At 40.5% G+C, this 17,964-nt stretch overlaps 1 protein-coding gene across 2 annotated transcripts in view; it reads right to left on the reverse strand.

Moving 5' to 3' along the window:
• Positions 1-12,906, reverse strand: part of LOC113114333 (uncharacterized) — a 30,316-nt gene extending 17,410 nt beyond the window's left edge. Inside the window, exons 1-3 of one of the 2 annotated variants that reach the window (XM_026281245.1) lie at positions 12,687-12,906; positions 11,166-11,501; positions 10,537-10,770 (exon numbers count right to left, since the gene is read on the reverse strand). In XM_026281245.1, coding sequence (XP_026137030.1) covers positions 10,537-10,770; positions 11,166-11,501; positions 12,687-12,729 — 613 coding nt within the window. In that variant the 5' untranslated portion in view covers positions 12,730-12,906. The remainder of the gene's footprint in view (positions 1-10,536; positions 10,771-11,165; positions 11,502-12,686) is intronic. The other variant, XM_026281246.1, reaches the window with a different exon arrangement.
• Between the last annotated feature and the right edge of the window lie 5,058 nt (positions 12,907-17,964).

Genomic DNA, 17,964 nt, shown 5'->3' on the forward strand with positions numbered 1-17,964 from the left:
GCTCCCCTCTAACTTCTCTCCTCCGGAACCGGCCCAAGTCTCTGTCCTGGAACCCCGAGGCCACTGAAGCTTTCCACCTACTCAAGCAGGCCTTCAAGACTGCTCCGATCCTAGTCCACCCTGATCCCAACCAACAGTTCATCGTGGAAGTGGACGCCTCATCAACCGGGGTCGGAGCAGTCCTATCCCAGTGGCAGGGGGATCCTCCAAGACTCCATCCATGCGCCTTCTTCTCGAAGAAGCTATCCCCGGCGGAGCAGAATTATGACATTGGTAACCGTGAACTACTGGCCATCAAGCTGGCTCTGGAAGAATGGCGTCATTGGCTGGAGGGAGCCCAGTTCCCTTTCGAGGTAGTAACAGACCACCAGAACCTGGAATACCTCCGTGAAGCTAAGAGACTGAATCATCGCCAAGCTAGATGGGCCTTGTTCTTCACGAGATTCAACTTTAAGGTCACTTATCGCCCTGGCTCCCAGAACAGTAGAGCCGATGCCCTCTCCCGTCTTCATCAAGCAGATCCTGAACCCGAATCTCCGGAACCAATCCTCCCTCCAGCCATGATTGTAAGTCCTATCCAATGGAATATTGATCATCTGATTGAACAAGAAAACCTTCAACACCCTGCTCCGCCGGGAGGTCCAGAAGGGAAACTCTTCGTCCCTCCTCAACATCGGATTACCCTCCTGGACTTAGCTCATACCTCTCCGGGATCTGGACATCCAGGCAGGAGGCGGACCCTCTCGCTCCTTCAACAGCGTTACTGGTGGCCATCGATGGCTCTGGATACTGTCCGCTACCTCAAGGGATGCTCCGTCTGCGCCATAGCAGACACCCCTAGAAGGCTCCCGGAGGGTAAACTGGTGCCTCTGCCCATTCCTGAACGTCCATGGACCCATATTGGTATAGATTTCATGACTGACCTCCCTCTTTCTCAAGGCTACACCTGTGTGCTGGTAGTGGTCGACAAGTTTTCGAAGTCATGTAAACTCATCCCTCTCAAAGGGCTTCCCACTGCGTTTGAAGCGGCAGAGGCACTATTCCACAATGTATTCCGTCACTTTGGCATTCCAGAGGACATCGTCTCCGACAGAGGTCCCCAATTCATCTCCAGAGTCCGGTCTGCTTTCTTCCGTCTTCTAGGGGTGTCCGTCAGCCTCTCTTCAGGATACCATCCACAGACCAACGGCCAGACGGAGCGTAAGATACAGGAGCTTGGGAGGTTCCTGAGGATATACTGCCACCGTAACCAGGACTGTTGGAGCCAGTACCTACCCTGGGCCGAATACGCTCAGAACTCCCTCCAGCAATCCACCACCGGGCTCACCCCCTTCCAATGTGTCCTCGGATACCAGCCTCCACTCTTCCCATGGTCAGGTGAGCCCTCGGAGGTCCCAGCGGTAGATCACTGGTTCCGACAGAGCGAGAGGGTCTGGGACTCGGCTCACGTGCATCTCCAGCGGGCAGTGCGGAGGCATAAGGAGCAAGCGGACGCTCGTCGAAGACCTACGCCGCAATACCAACCTGGACAGCGAGTCTGGCTCTCGACGAGGGACATCCGCCTCCGGCTGCCCTGCCGTAAGCTGAGTCCCCGATACATCGGACCATTCACAATTGAACGGCAACTGAACGAAGTGACCTATAGACTCCAGCTACCCGCACAGTACCGTATCTCACCTTCATTCCATGTTTCACTCCTCAAACCCTTCACTGAACCTTTGTCTCCTCCATCCACAGAGCCTGGTGATGATGCCGTACCTCCTCCTCCAGCCATCGAAGAAGACATCTTCCGGGTTAGAGCTATCCTCGACTCTCGACGACGGGGTCCTCAATTGGAGTACCTTGTAGACTGGGAGAACTACGGCCCGGAGGAGCGTTGCTGGGTTAATCGTAACGACATCCTGGACCCCAGCCTTCTCACTGACTTTCACCGAGACCATCCAGACCGCCCCGCTTCCCGCAGCCGAGGTAGACCCCGTCGTCGTACAAGATCCCAGCCGTCAGGAGCCGCCCGTGGAGGAGGGGGTACTGTCACAGCCACACCTTCTACACTTCCAGAATCGGACACTTACGCCACACCCACTCGTCCCCAATCACCAGAATTCTAAACACCTGTGCATCATCACCAGTGCCACATATAAAGCCATCAGTCACCATCACCCAGTGTCTGGTCTTGCACCGATCTCCTCACTAACCTGAACGCCATTTGTCTACCTACCTGATCTGCCTTACCCTCTTCATCCTCATCAGTATTCCTGTTCCCATCGTCTTCGTCTGAGTCGCCATCTGTATCACCATTCACCTAAAGGAAAGTTGTATTATCTCTGTGTCTTCCACGTGTCAAGATTCACATGTGTCTGAAACCTCTGATTTAAATTAAATACTATTTCACTGAATCCTCTGTGTCCTCGTCTGTGTCTGACATAAAGAGTGACGATGGCGAAGAGATTTGCTTAATGATGTTATCTTGCACATTTTATCTTACCAAACATTTCTAATTTGCGATATTATTAAGACGTTTGTCTGTGAGATCTAAGAGATCTCTCATGCGTGCCGCGGAGGCTGTCTGTCACACCCACACACAACAAGAACGATCGCGGCGCACACACACGCGAAAGGGCTGTTCACATGTCGCGTCTTCTAGCTCGCTCAAGTTCGTTATTTGCAAATGTATGTGCACGGTATGTGCGCTCATAATGGAAGCGACACGCACGCGGTCCGATAAACTCGTTTTTTCCAGGCGTGTCCTCACCGCATCGAGTAAAAAACATCTAAACTTTTCAGAATGCTGCAAGCGCACCGCAGGTCATGTAACTTCCTCACCTTTTCCGTAACAACGTTGAAGCTCAGCCAAGATGAAGGAACAGCTGATAGCTGTATGTGGATTTTTTAATTAATTTAGTAGCAGTGCTACTGCAACGAGTTGTTAGTGCTGCAAATCCATTCATCCATTGCTGAAATTTCTGCGTCTTCATGCAGAGAGCAGGTCATGGTTGCTTAGCAACGGCAGACTCCTCAGGAGTGCAGGTGCCCGAAGGCTTTGGGGAAAAAATCAGAAAGCGGCGTGCCTAGCGTTTTCCACGCGTTTTTAGACGTGATATGCAAACGGCACCTTACAGTACAAAAACTCCTGCTTAATACAAAGAGTGACGATGGCGGAGACAGAAAAACGTTGCAAAGTGTGGTTATACTTCACTAGAGTTGATGCAGTGGTTGTCATAAGTGCAACAAAATTTTTGCATGTAAGGTCAGGAAACACAAGCAATCTGTCAAAGCATCTTTCAAAAGTGCATTATGTGCAGATAGAGAAATGCAAAGTTTTCAACTGCCTAACACAACACAAAGTACCGATAAGAATACCGTTAAAGTACCGGACCGTTAAGCAGTATCGGTAAGAGTAGTAATACCGTTAAAACCTTAACGATACCCATCCCTACAGCCAGCTGCTCAACCTCTTGTCTGTAAGCAGACTCATCACCGTCCTGGATGAGGCTGATGACTGTAGTGTCGTCTGCAAACTTCAGGAGCTTGACAGAGGGGTCTTTAGACGTGCAGTCATTGGTGTACAGGGAGAAGAGCAGAGGGGAGAGAACACATCCCTGAGGGGCGCCAGTGTTGGCTGTTTGACACGAATTTCCCCAGTCTCACTAACTGTTGCTTATCTGTCAGAAAGCTGTTGATCCACTGACAGATAGAGATAGGAACAGAGAGCTGGGTCAGTTTGGTCTGAAGGGCTGTTGGGGTGATGGTGTTGAAAGCCAAACTAAAGTCCACAAACAGGATCCTCACATAAGTCCCTGTTTTGTCCAGATGTTGCAGGATGAAGTGCAATCCCATATTGATTGCATCATCCACGGACCTGTTTGCTCGGTAAGCAAGGAGGGGGTCCAGTGATGTCCTTCAGATAAGCCAGAACCAGTTTTTCAAACAACCTCAGGACGACAGACGTTAGAGCCACAGGTCTGTAGTCATTAAGTTCTGCTATCTTGGGTTTCTTTGGGATGGGGATGATGGTGGAGCGTTTGAAGCAGGAAGGCACTTCACACAACTCCAGGGATCTGTTGAAGATCTGTGAAAGATGGAGGCCAGCTGGTCAGCACAGATTTTCAGACAGGCTGGTGTAACGCCATCTGGGCCTGGTGCTTTTCTTCTTTTGTTCTTCTTGAAGACCTGGTGCACATCATCTTCACAGATTTGAAGAGCAGGAGGTATGGAGAGGGGGATTGCAGGAGGTGTTAGTGGATGTGTAGGGAGATGGTCAGAATGGGTGTTGGGGGCTTCAAATCTACAATAAAACTCATTCAGGTCATTAGCAAGTCGTTGATTAGCCAATTGTAATGGAGATCACAACATGGGCAACAACATGAGCTCAGGAATACTTCCAGAAAACATTGTCTGTGAACACAATCCACCGTGCCATTCACATTGAGCTAAAACTCTATAGGTCAAAAAAGAAGCCATATCTAAACATGATCTAGAAGCGCAGGCAAGGTGGAAAACTGTTCTGTGGTCAGATTAATCAAAATTTGAAGTTCTTTTTGGAAAACTGGGATGCATTGTCATCCAGACTAAAGAGGACAAGACAACCCAGGTTGTTATCAGCGCTCAGTTCAGAAGCCTGCATCTCTCATGGTATGGGGATGCATGAGTGTGTGTGGCATTGGCACCGAGCTGACCTGGGGCCCCAAGACAACGACTGGTTAAGAATAAAATGCAACGACACTGCCCCTTTGATCGTCAATGCAGTAACATGTAATGACACTGTTATCGGGATCCCCTCAAGGGGGCCCCTCTCAGTAGTCGCTGAAAGCAGCCAGCCAACCAAGTCAAGTGATCTCTGCTTTTTCTTTTTTTCGAACGGAAGGAATATGGTTACTGTAATATGTTTTTTTTTTTTTTTTTTTAACGGGATAAGGAAAACGCAGATCAGAAATCGCAGACTGCAAGGAGTCAGCAGTGTTTTGATTTGAGGGCTCAGGCAAACATAAAGAGAACGTCGTGGCGTGTTTCGATTGCAAGAATCGCGGAATCCAGTCATAAAAACGGAATTTACAGTTTAACGCAGAATGACACGTAATTTGCCAAATTTTGAATGAATAAATTAAAAATAGGTCATTGCGCTTACATCAAACCACGATACGGACTAATATCTGTAAATATTAAGCAGGAACAGTCTGTCAGTCACACACACACACACACACAACGAGTGTCTTCCTTGAAGACGCACTGAAGCGTGCGTGACGCTCGCGGTGATTTCAGTCTCGCGTCTGATGTCGCACTAAATAAGGATGTGAACACATGAACAACATCTACAGAACTGCTCTTAACAAAAACTTAATTCATCTGTCAACTTTATTGTCATTGCTCAAAGTACAAGTACAGACAGAGAAACAATTATTAATAATTAAATGTTTTTTTTTTTTATGTATGCATTGCATTCTATGCATTTAAAAAAAAAAAATCTAAAAAAGGAAACTTAGGAAAGGAAACTTCATTTAACGCACCCCTGAGCTGGTAATAGTGACCTCTTTCAATATGCTAACAGTGAAATGGTAAAACGTACTTCACAGGTAATTTCAGATTTTTGTTTCAATTATTTCCCAGCTACACCATCAACTTCATTGTTTGTCGGGGGGCCTCTATGTCCATTTTGCTTGGGGCCCCCAAATTCCTTCAAACGGCCCTGGTTAGAGAGTCGGACTACCAATCGAAAGGTTGTGAGTTCGAGTCCCGGGCCGGCAGGAATTGTGGGTGGGGGGAGTGCATGTACAGTTCTCTCTCCACCTTCAATACCACGACTTAGATGCCCTTGAGCAAGGCATCGAACCCCCAACTGCTCCCTGGGCGCCGCAGCATAAATGGCTGCCCACTGCTCCGGGTGTGCGTGTGCGTGTGTGTGTGTGCGCACACACTTTGGATGGGTTAAATGCATAGCACAAATTCTGAGTATGGGTCACCATACTTGGCTGAATGTCACGTCACTTTCACTATGGCATATGTAGAAATCAATGACAAGAAAGACAACATAAAAAAAGATCTTTAAAAATATTATCTAACATTTTTTAGGGGTGTAGGCATCATTTCACAAGTGACAGAAATGTCAAATACAATAATTGTATGTCGGCCTATGTATGTATGTTTTATTATCATTTTATTTTAATTTTTTTAACGAGGAATTCTTATTTCTTACTTTGAATTTGCTGTAAGAAAACAAATACATTGCTGGACAATAATCAATCATTTGTAATCTACTTTTCTTTCCTAATTGCAATTTTAGGGTTGTTTTATAAACTATAAAAAATTATTTAAATTTTCTGCACAGAATTAGGTAGGAAATGTACTTTACAGTTTCTGTACTGTAATAAATGATATGTCAATTAGCATTGCATCATTCTTACATTTTATTTGTTTACTGTCTTAATGTTTCAGCAGTTCATTCTGCTTTTTATTCAGATTAGCTGCAGGGATAAATGTCTTTGTCAATATTAGGCTTCTATGAGTGTGAGATCACTTCTGTAACAGTGCGAAACTTCTCATCAAATGAAATGCTATAATATTTAACTTTTTCTCTCCATCAGCAAATAATGATTCTGAAAGAAAACACACCCAACGTCTGTTTGCTGTAGCAACAAACTCTTTAGTGCGTCTGATTAACAGATAAACTTCACGCTTTTACTTCGAGGTTGTTGTTAATGTTGTGGTTATTTGAACAGTTTCCTTTCTACATTCGGTTCAACAACATTGTTAAAAGAACATTTATCATCCAGTGGAACTGTGAATGCTTTAGACACATTACATTTTTGCTCCATCCATGCAATAAATGCTCAGGTAATGTGGTCTGTATGACCAAGAGCCAGTGAAAAATACAGAAAAGTAAAACTTCACTTAAGCATTACTGCCACGAGTCCTGAGGAGAGATCACACATCAGATGCTCATAAAATGTGTCTGAGGAGCACGTGAAAAAGAGATGTGAGGCACAAACACTGTTCAAGGTCTCCATTCATTCGTAATTGTAGTAATGCAATGTGCATATATTCTGAAAGCATTTAATCACTATTCAAATCGTGATTCAGTAGATTCTTAGCATTTTATATTGATTATCGACGATTCACGATTCAAAAATCATGCATCGTCATGTAATGCATGCATCGATAAAAACGAGTGAAGCGTTACACCCCTACTATGCTCTTAAAGTTTGCTATCAAACACAAAACAAACTTTCTTCATTCTGAGCGACATCTGCTCGAGGAGACAAGAGTTGAAGCTGAACTTATTTGCTAAAAATCTTTTGATTTCTGTCTGGATTTATTGTTTTTTATACATGTTTTCTTATGCTCAGTAAATTAATTGATGTGTGCTTTCTGTTGGATAAAATGTTATTTGACTGTGTTAAAATATAAAAAAATTATGAGCAACTTTTGACTGCAAATACTGTTTCACCTATTTACATTTAGCAGACACTTTTATCTAAAACAACTTACAGTTCATTCAGGCTTTACATTTTACCAGCATGTGTGTTCTCTGGGAATCAAACCCATGAACTTTTGCACTGCTAATGCAATGCTCTTCTACTGAGCCACAGGAACACATTTCAAATTTCACATTTAATTTCTAAATGTTTTATATTGACATTTCACTCAAAAAAGAAAGGCTTGTTTAGCAGTGTTCTATGATGCATACATCTTGCCAAAAACAATACATGAATGTGGTTATATCTGTTACAAGTCAGCAGAAAATTCAAGAAAAACCACAGACACTACAAAACTGAGAAACAGATCAAGAGCTTCAAATAGATCTAAACAGACCTGTAAATGAAAGAAATCAGCCATGACAGAATAAAGTAAAAGAGCAAGAGCAGAAATATGAAAATAAACACACAGTATGACATCACAACCTGATAGATCTGAGATAGAGTCTGGATGAACAGGGATGAAATAAAAAGTATCCTAGTTTAAAGACAAATAATAAAAAAAAATAAATAAATAAAAAAACATCAGCACCACAAATGTCCAGAACATAATCTTCTAAAATAAAACTTTTTTTTCTTTTTCATTTTTCATATCTTCTGGTTTTAATTCAATTCTTGGGTTTATTTGATAAGATCTTCTGTTGGCAGCTGAAAGCTGGATTTATGTGAGAATCTGTGAGATTATGAAGTTATTTCTCATAGATGTGATGATCTGCTGCTGCTCTCATCAATCTTCTGCTGTGTGTTCATGTCCTTCTCTAAATCTTCTCATCCTCACTTTCTGATCTTCCGGTTTCTTTCCTAAACACATCATCATCATCATCATCATCTTCACACTCTTAATATCTGGATGTCAAATCCACAATGATGATGATAAATGTCTCTCACCTGATGTGTGTCTCATGTAGATGTGAAAAGCTCCTAACAGACCGAACAGAACCATCAGTTCAAGACTCTGGACCAGAACAAACACCAGAGACACTGAACACACTGAACAACAAGAATTAGACACAATACAAAACCCTTCTTCATGTTTCCAGGAGTGTGTTTGTTAAACTCGTACCACATTCTGATGTCTGTGTGCTGCTGGTCACTGCAGAGGGCACACTAGAGGTCAAACTAGAGGTCAAACTAGAGGTCAAACTAGAGGTCACACTAGAGGGCACACTAGAGGGCACACTAGAGGGCACACTAGAGGTCACACTAGAGGTCACAGCTGCAGTAGTTTCTTCTGAAATAAAACATCAGCACATCGTGTTAGAATGTACAAATATGTTGTATTCACCCCTTCAATGTCAAACTGGAATAGGAGGAGATCATTTGGCATCTATCTCAAAATAACTGTTTTCAACAGATAAATCTTTATTCATAAACAAATGAAATTATGCATAAAAGTGGAAGAACATTCAGTGCAAACCCCCCAAAAGTTGCATCTAATCTCTTGAATATGAAAACACAATAAATTAATTTGTCTTTAAATGGAGAACATTGTGCAGGACAAAATCAGCCATTAAGTTGACCCAACAGTGTATTGTGTATCAATAAGTTAATTAAAGATAAATAGAATTAAGAAAATATTACATCTATATGATAAAAAGGGTGCACCTGAAAGAAAGTTACACATTTAACTGTTTGGTTACCAACTTTCTGCAAAATATCCTCTTTTGTGCTGAACAGAAGAACGAATCTCATAGGTTTGCAACTTGAAGATGACACGATGTTGAGACAATTTCTATTTTGGGTGAACTTTCCCTTGTGTAAGCAGTTTTCATATAAGTGTCCTACAAGGAGCACTGCAGTGAAGGGACAAGTAGATGCATACATTTACTTAAACATATTTCCATACTTTGTGATGTAAATATTTTAAATATCACATATTTAATGAATAGGCACATATTGATTAGGATTAACCCTGACAAAGGTCCTTCATATTCATGAAATTAATGATATTATTGTATAAAATATATGATTATTTAAATAAGTATCATTTGTAGGCTACACCCATGTTTGTCTGTTTATTTATTAACTTATTATTAAACATGCAGGTATTTTCATTTTTAGAAGTGTGTTAAATGAAAATAAAGAAATAAAAATAAGTACAATGAAGAAAATATTACATCTATATAACAAAAAAAAGGTATACCTGAAAGAAAATTACACATTTTTTAGGCCCATAGTATTCAATGACTGTAGTAGGTGATTTCATATAATAATGTAAATATAAACTCATTACTTTCAACATTATAATGGAATCATAAGCTACTGATCATAAAATGTATTCGGGTCCTTGACCAGAATGAAATGCATATAAATATGATAAAGGGGCTTCAATATTTTGCCCCTTACAAGACATAATGTCATAAAAGGGAGAAAAAGATCATCTACATCAATTAATACCATGTGTTAGCTCTTTATCTTTCCATTCTTCATGCTGCTACTGTCACATGAAAACTGGAAATCTCCTCCTTTTGACAGATTTATTCCCTATCAAATTAAGGTCTACTGTACAGTAGAGATGTCAGTTAAAGGGTTAAGTTGTGTTTTAGGTGGGATATTATGAAATCAAAAGGCAGAATAACCTTGATTCATTAACCTGTTAACACAGTATAAACCATTTCCCCATGAAATGTACTTACAAGTTATCTTCTCACCGGCAACTATAGTTGCTGCTTGGACATTTGACTAAGTTTACAAAAATCTATTGATCTTCTGGAATATTTGTTTTGTTTGGATGATTCTAGAGACTTCATGATTATGTAAATATGATTTAATATGAAAATCAAATTCTTTGGGAGGGTTTGCCTTCACTGTGCTTCATGGAAGTAGGGGTAGGACCCTGACAGCCTCATGTAACAGGAAGGAAGTGAATACCTTTCTTTTCCCTTTAAAATCCTTTATTTGGTTGTTTGCTTGCATGTCATTGAGAAATAAAACATGGATAACATCTAGAAAAATACTTACAAAAGGAAAATGACAGCTATAAACTGCGGCAGCTAGAGTTGCCGGTGGGTTTAACTGCAACTCTCTGGTTTCTATATGTATCTGGACATTCATGTATTAATCTCACCAGGACAGGGTTTGAGTCTAATGGTCTTCTGTGCGTGACTGACGTGGTTCTTCACGCTGCAGCTGATGTCTCCATCAGTTTCCTCATCCAGATCAATGCTGCTGTTTCCATCCATCAGTGGATCTCCATTCAGAGTCCAGCTGTAGAGGAGCTGATCTCCATCAGAGGAGCAGAACACCCTCATCACCCCACTGGAGGAGCAGATGATTGACACTTCCACTGAGCCAATAGGAGCTGGAGGGAGGGACACATCACAGTCACATGACTATTTCTTGATATTATGTAAATGAGTCAGTCAAAACATTTCTAAACTAAATTTATATCTGATATGATAGTGTAAGTCAGTCATGTGACAACAATGAAGCAAATAACTGTCTGAAATGCTTTCACATGTCATTTTTAAAAGCAGTATGCAGTACACAGTTAGCAACACGCTGGTATTTCATTCTTAAAATAGTCTCAGACTCAGTGCAAAGAAAGAGAAGATGATGTTGACTGAATTCTTCATAAATATTTAATAATGAGCTGCAATAAAAAGCTTCACAGAGATTCATCTGATTCATTTGCACGAGAGAGAGATCTTTGGAGAACATGAGATTGTAGTGAGTCTGATGAGAGAGTTTCTGTACCTTCAACAATCACTTGAAGATCTCGAGATGTTTCTGTGCCGTCTGAGTGAAAGAGTGATAATGTGTAATTCCCTGAATCTGTTCTGTTCACACGGTTTATTATCAGAGTCCCATTAATGACTGTCACTTCAGGTCTGTTATTATAAAGATCACACTGACTCATCCTCATCCTGCCATTCTTTACTCGACAAACTGGACCATCTGCTGTGTTGTTTATTCTCTTTTTTATCGACAGATCATATTTACTAGCGTCCTGCACCATCATCAGATTGAGTTTGTGTCCCAGAGCTGTGTAACAGTGATCAGACTGATCAAACCTACAGTTTAACTCCAGACCTGAAGAACAAAACAAAAAAATGTTCCAACATTTTAGGACATCATGAATTAAAATCAGACACAAATTACACAAACATTGACAGAATTAAAGTTCATCTGCAGAAACACATCAGACAGACTCTTGATCTGATCTCAGTTCATCTCAATAATGCTCATTGTCAGAACCATTTCATCTCTACTTTAAACTTTTACATGCAGGCGTCCAGTGAGGGTCATTCTTGTGTAATCAGTTACATAATACAGACGGAGACTTCCCTCAGATAACAGGAGAGAAGGAGCACACGGTTACACTGGGATAGATATGATAGTAGATATTTGTTCAGGTGAAGGACTGGAAATGTGGATTTAGTGACTGTTTGTTTGGATCCTTGACTACTTGGAAATGAAGACCAGTCATGGTAACATACATCTACAACTGGGAGTATTTTAACTTTCAGTCAATAATTTAAGTCGTAGACTCAGCTGCTTACATTCATCTTCACAATAAACATAGATTTGTATAATTTGTGTGTCTCCTGACTTGAATGGACATTTACATGCAGGAAAATCACACACATATATTGTGATATACAGGAAGGTCTTATGGGTTTGGAACGACATGAGGGTGAACAATTAATGACAGAATTTTCTTTTTTGGGTGAAAAATCCCTTTAATGCTGTTATAATTAACAGTATACTGAACATAATCCTGTCACTGCACAGATTTAACTCAAATTAGAGTGTTATAGAAAATATCTGTTACAATCAAACATTTACTTTAATTAAAAATGTCAGTTGAACACTGGAATGTCTCAACAATGTCTTTATTCTCTCATTCATCTTTATATTAATTTTATTCAAATGAGACTCATGCTTTCTCAGTCTGCATAGTTTTATTTTCTAAATCACTGAATGCATGCTAACGTGACATTTTTATAATGTAGAATTGTTCTTTGTCCTGTACTTTTTTCTGAATCCTATTACACTGTGACAGTTCTCTCTTTATTAACATTGTTTTAAGTGTTTAAACGCTCACTTGCTCTCACATTTTATCATACTCCACTGATACAAACTGTTTCAGAAGCTCAGAAAACACTGTGACTAGATCTCTGCAGACTCTTAATGTAATATTAACTCAAATGTTTTTATGTCAGAGATTGATCTGATTGATCAGCATCGTAAGAGTCTGATGTGAAAGTGACTCACATGCAGCAGTTTGCAGCAGCATCAGTCCAAAGATGAGCATCATTTCTCTAAAGTCCAGTTTCAGAAGAACTCAATCCCAGCAGAAGAGTGTGACGCTGCTTCAGATCGTCTGTGTTCTGGCTCTCATCAAGACAAGCGTCTTCACGACGAGACTCACACTCGACTGACACACGAGGAAACATCTGACCGCTTCACTGAGGAAAGAGGAAGTTTCTTCTTCTGGGGGAAGACACATCCTGTTAGTTTGCACTGTAATACATTTGAGAAAAGAGAAAAGAGAAACTAAGAGAAAGAAGAACTAGTTTAAGTAAGAAGTGGACAGGATTTGTTTCTGAGTGCAGTAAAATTACTAGTCAATTCACATGTGAATGAAGAGAGGATTGTGATCTTCTGTTGACTGGAGCAGAGACTCATGGGACTCGTTGAGTTTGTAGCTGCTCAGAGCTGCTGATGTAGAGAGCGCCACCTGCAGGAGAAAACTACAACTACACTCTTTCACAGCCAACTGATCTCAATTCATTCAGAACAACAGGACTGAAATGAGCTTAATCTGATTTATCTGTACTTAACTTATCATTAAATATACATTAGGGATGTTTTTTAGTTAAAATTATTCAGTTACTTATTAATAATCAATGAAACATTAACAGATTATTCATTAATAAATCTCAATAGATTAAAGCGTCATGTTTGTGCTCTTATTTTTATTCTTATTTTCTTGATTCACTAAACTACACGGTCGGATTTTGCTGGAAATACAATATTTACCTCAAGAACAGTGACCGTCATTAAACTATTCCACTTGTTTTTACCACATAGTTTAGTAACAGAGATAAAGTTTAACTGCAAAAAGTACTTTTTAAAACTCAATTCAGGAATAATATAATTCTATACTGTGTGGAATTAAAGTTTGCGATCTAACACTTTCTTTGTTCTGAGTGACATCTACAGAAGAAAACAAGAGTTACAGCTGAAAATATTTGCTGAAATATTTTGATTTCTGGGACTATATATTGTGGCAAAAATAAATCAGGAACTACATTGACCAAAATGCACTGCGGTGGTTTGAGACAGAAGGATGTACCGAATTACTTAAGGTGGGGGAAGTTTAACAAACAGAGGGTGAACATTGAGTGGATGAGTTCGAACAGCTGCGGGAGAGGCAAAAGAAAAGACACCTGAGTTACCTGCTGTCTAGGCATTATTTGCTAACGGCGTTGCAGGAGCATGTTGGGATTTTCTTTTTGCTCTGATCATCCACACACACACACACACACACACACACACACACACACACACACACACACACACACACACACAGACACACACACCCACACCCACACACACATGCAAGGTTATGAGAGCTGATTTACATTGAGCTCTTGCTTTTACATGAAGTGAGTTAAACCAAAGTTAAGTTAAAAGTCTTTACTATTTTTTGTTGTATTTTTTCCCTTCTTTGTGGGCGTCAATATATGAAGTATTTAAACTGATGAAATTGTGAAATGGTTTATTATATACTTTGATGCATTGTGATTCATTATGAATTATTTAATAAAACAAAAAATAAAGGGTTAGTTCGCCCAATTTGCAAAATTATGTCATAAATAACTTACCCTCATGTTGTTTCAAACCCGTAAGTCCTCCGTTTATCTTCTGAACACAGTTTAAGATATTTTAGATTTAGTCCGAGAGCTCTCAGTCCCTCCATTGAAGCTGTGTGTACGGTCTACTGTCCATGTCCTGAAAGGTAAGAAAAACATCATCAAAGTAGTCCATGTGACATCAGAGGGTCAGGTAGAATTTTTGGAAGCATTGAAAGCAGTGTCTTCTCTTCCGTGTCTATTGTGAGAGAGTTCAAAACAAAGCAGTTTGTCATATCCGGTTCGCGAACAAATCATTCGATGTCACCGGATCTTTTTGAACCAGTTCACCAAATCGAACTGAATCGTTAACGTCTCCAGTACGCATTAATCCACAAATGACTAAAGCTGTTAACTTTTTTAATGTGGCTGACACTCCCTCTGAGTTCAAACAAACCAATATCCCGGAGTCAAACAGTACACTGACTGAACTGGAATCAGTCAAGATTTCGAATTGGTGCATCTCTAATTAATATCAAATATTTGCCCAAATATACATTACAGTGTTCCATATAGTAGTTTAATAGAAGCCTTCATTAAAGCTCTCGTCTCGAAACATTCATTTCATCCCAAGTATTGAACATGGAAATAGAAATATGATTGTTTACATGCACGGACAAATTTCTCTCGTTCATTTGAAAAAAAGAAATAGCTGAAAAAAACAATAGCAATGTGGAGCTGATGAGTTTGATTTCTGTTTTCTGTAGAGTTTCCAGTCTCTCTCAGCACCTCATGAATCTACAGACGTAAATGACAATCCCTTCAGTTCTCTCTTCACTTCTGATGCTCTGAGAGAATCTGTCCATCAGCTGAGAGACAAACTGGAGAACTGGAGGATTTCTGCAAAGAGGAGCTCAAGAAGATGAAAGTGATGTGACATTCAGCCAAGTATAGTGACCCAGACTCAGATTTCGTGCTCTGCATTTAACCCATCCAAGTGCACACACACGGAGCAATGGGCAGCCACTTATGCTGCGGCACCCAGGGAGCAGTTGGGGGTTCGGTGCCTTGCTCAAGGGCACCTCAGTCGTGGTATTACCAGCCCAAGATTCAAACCCACACACCTAGGGTTGGGAGTCATACTCTTGAACCACTAGGCCACAACTTTCGAGAGCTCAGAAAGAGGTAAACACATATTACGTGTTTCTTGGAGGTTATAGTACGATAAAGAAGGATCATATGACTATTTACGTACGTCAAGTGACCTGAAAATGCAGAACAAATATTTCCGTTGCAGTTTTGCTAAATATTCCTTTTACAATTTTTGGCGAAATATGGGCAATTTTACAAGATGACACATTTTCGTTAGGCGTAATTTCAATTTGCACAATTTCGAAGGGTAATAGAAATTTAGCTACTGTTCATGTTTGTTGAGTTCCACAACCACATTCACCAGGATCAAGCCAGGATCAAGAAAACATATTAGGCCCTGGGGCTATAGAAAACCATGACTCACAACATTTCTAATCATTTTTAACCCTTCAGGCAAGTACAAGGGCCCCCTCCATATTCAGGCCTTGGACTTCTGCTCCGCCAAGCCCTTATGTTAATCCGACCCTGAAAAGAGTTCATCATCTCATATCATTAAGAACATCATAATAGAAATGTCTTAGGAATGGATGAAGGATCATGAGAATCACACTGTCCATGTCTGTCTGTTGATTTCCACAGTCACACTCACCAACATTGTTCCCAAGACCCGGGATGACTTTCTTCAATGTAAGTCAGTGAGAAAACAAGCAGAAAAACTCTCTGAGTGTGTTCATGTTCTTCCTGTAGAAGGTGAAAGAAGAGTTTTATAACTGATGATGTAATTGATGATTTGCAAAGTATATCTGGTTATCTGTACTGAGACACTGATGATACACTGAACATGAATAGTTCAAGAACATGAAAAGATCAAACAGATTCATAATTCCTGATTCTGATGTGTTTTATCTCCATCAGATTCACATCAGCTCACTCCGGATCTGAACACAGTGAATAATTACCTCCGTCTGTCTGAGAACAAAAGAGTGATTACATACACTGACACAGATCAGTCGTATCCTGATCATCCAGACAGATTTGATTATTATCTCCAGGGGTTGTGCAGAGAGAGTGTGTGTGGACGCTGTTACTGGGAGATTGAGTGGAGTGGTATATTTGGTGTGTGTATATCAGTGTCATATAAGAGTATCAGCAGGAAGGGACGGGGTAATGAGTGTTTGTTTGGATATAATGATCAGTGCTGGAGTTTGTACTGCTCTCCCTCCAGTTACTTATTCAGACACAATAACATTGAGACTTATCTCCCTGTGAAGTCCATCATCAGGAGAATAGGAGTGTTTGTGGATCACAGAGCAGGAACTCTGTCCTTCTACAGCGTCTCTGACACAATGAGCCTCATCCACACAGTCCAGACCACATTCACTCAGCCGATCTATCCTGGGTTTTATGTTGCATATGGATCATCAGTGAAACTGTGTTGATGAATCAGAATAGATTGATGAGAGATTCTACCCATAATGCTTTGAGTCTGAATAAATGTGTAATAAATCCGCACATAGACAGTAACAGCACACTTACTGTAGTGTGAAACACACACACACACGCACGCACACACACACACACACACACATACACACAGAGAGAGCAGTTTCTCTGTAATGTCATATACACACAAAAATAAATGAGAGAAAATCTCAATTTCCAGTTTTAATGTCCAGAATGATGTTGTGAAGCAGTGATTAAATCTTGTTTTCAGTTTGATATAACAACACTTGTTGATAAAGTCTGAGCATTGAAACAACACAGGTAAGATTATTCAGCAAATCCTGCTCTTTTTATCATCATGTGTATCCTGCTTTATGCTCCTCCCTGGATTCCTCTGTTTACCTCCCAGTCTGTCTGAAGGCTTCTGAGTAAAACAGTTTTGGGTCTCAGAACAAAATGAGTATTCCTGGTAGATCTGGTATTCCTGATTCGATCACTTGTTTTTGGCGCAGTCATCAGGATGTTGCCTGAATCGAGTTGTTTCTTGTCTTTTGTTCTGTTGATGGTTGTTATTCCATCAGGCTTTATTGCAATTCTATTTTTAAATTAAATAATAATAATAATAAAAAAATTATTTTTTTTCTATTATGAAATGGCTTTTATTATTATTTTATTTTATTTATTTGTCATGACAGTTGCCCATGACCCGGATTGACCTCAACCCAAACCCAGGAGAAGGCCCCAAACCAACACTTCTACACACCCTTGAGATGGGTCTAAAAATGGGAGTAATGTCATATACACACCCAAACCTGCTACTCCAGACACCCGCCACGTGAGGGAGCCTTCTTCTTGATTCTGAGCTCCTGTTCACAAGCTCATCTTCCGCCTCTCACACTATAAATAGACTCCCTTGTTCCTTTGCAATGTCTCGCTGTTAAATTTGGTAAAGTATCAAAATGGTCCCATTCTATGTCTTCCCTTCAAAAGTTTTCTCAGTCCTTCAGAAGTGTTCACGGCCGTGGGAAGAAAAGGCACGACAGACACAAGATCTGAATATACCTTCACTTCAAATCTTTATTGTTATACACTGAGTTTTTATAGGATAAAATAAATGTGGTATGATCTTTTTCAACCAATGAGATACGGATTACATATGT

This window comes from Carassius auratus, chromosome 14, assembly GCF_003368295.1.
Source record: "Carassius auratus strain Wakin chromosome 14, ASM336829v1, whole genome shotgun sequence".
NCBI lineage: Eukaryota > Metazoa > Chordata > Actinopteri > Cypriniformes > Cyprinidae > Carassius > Carassius auratus.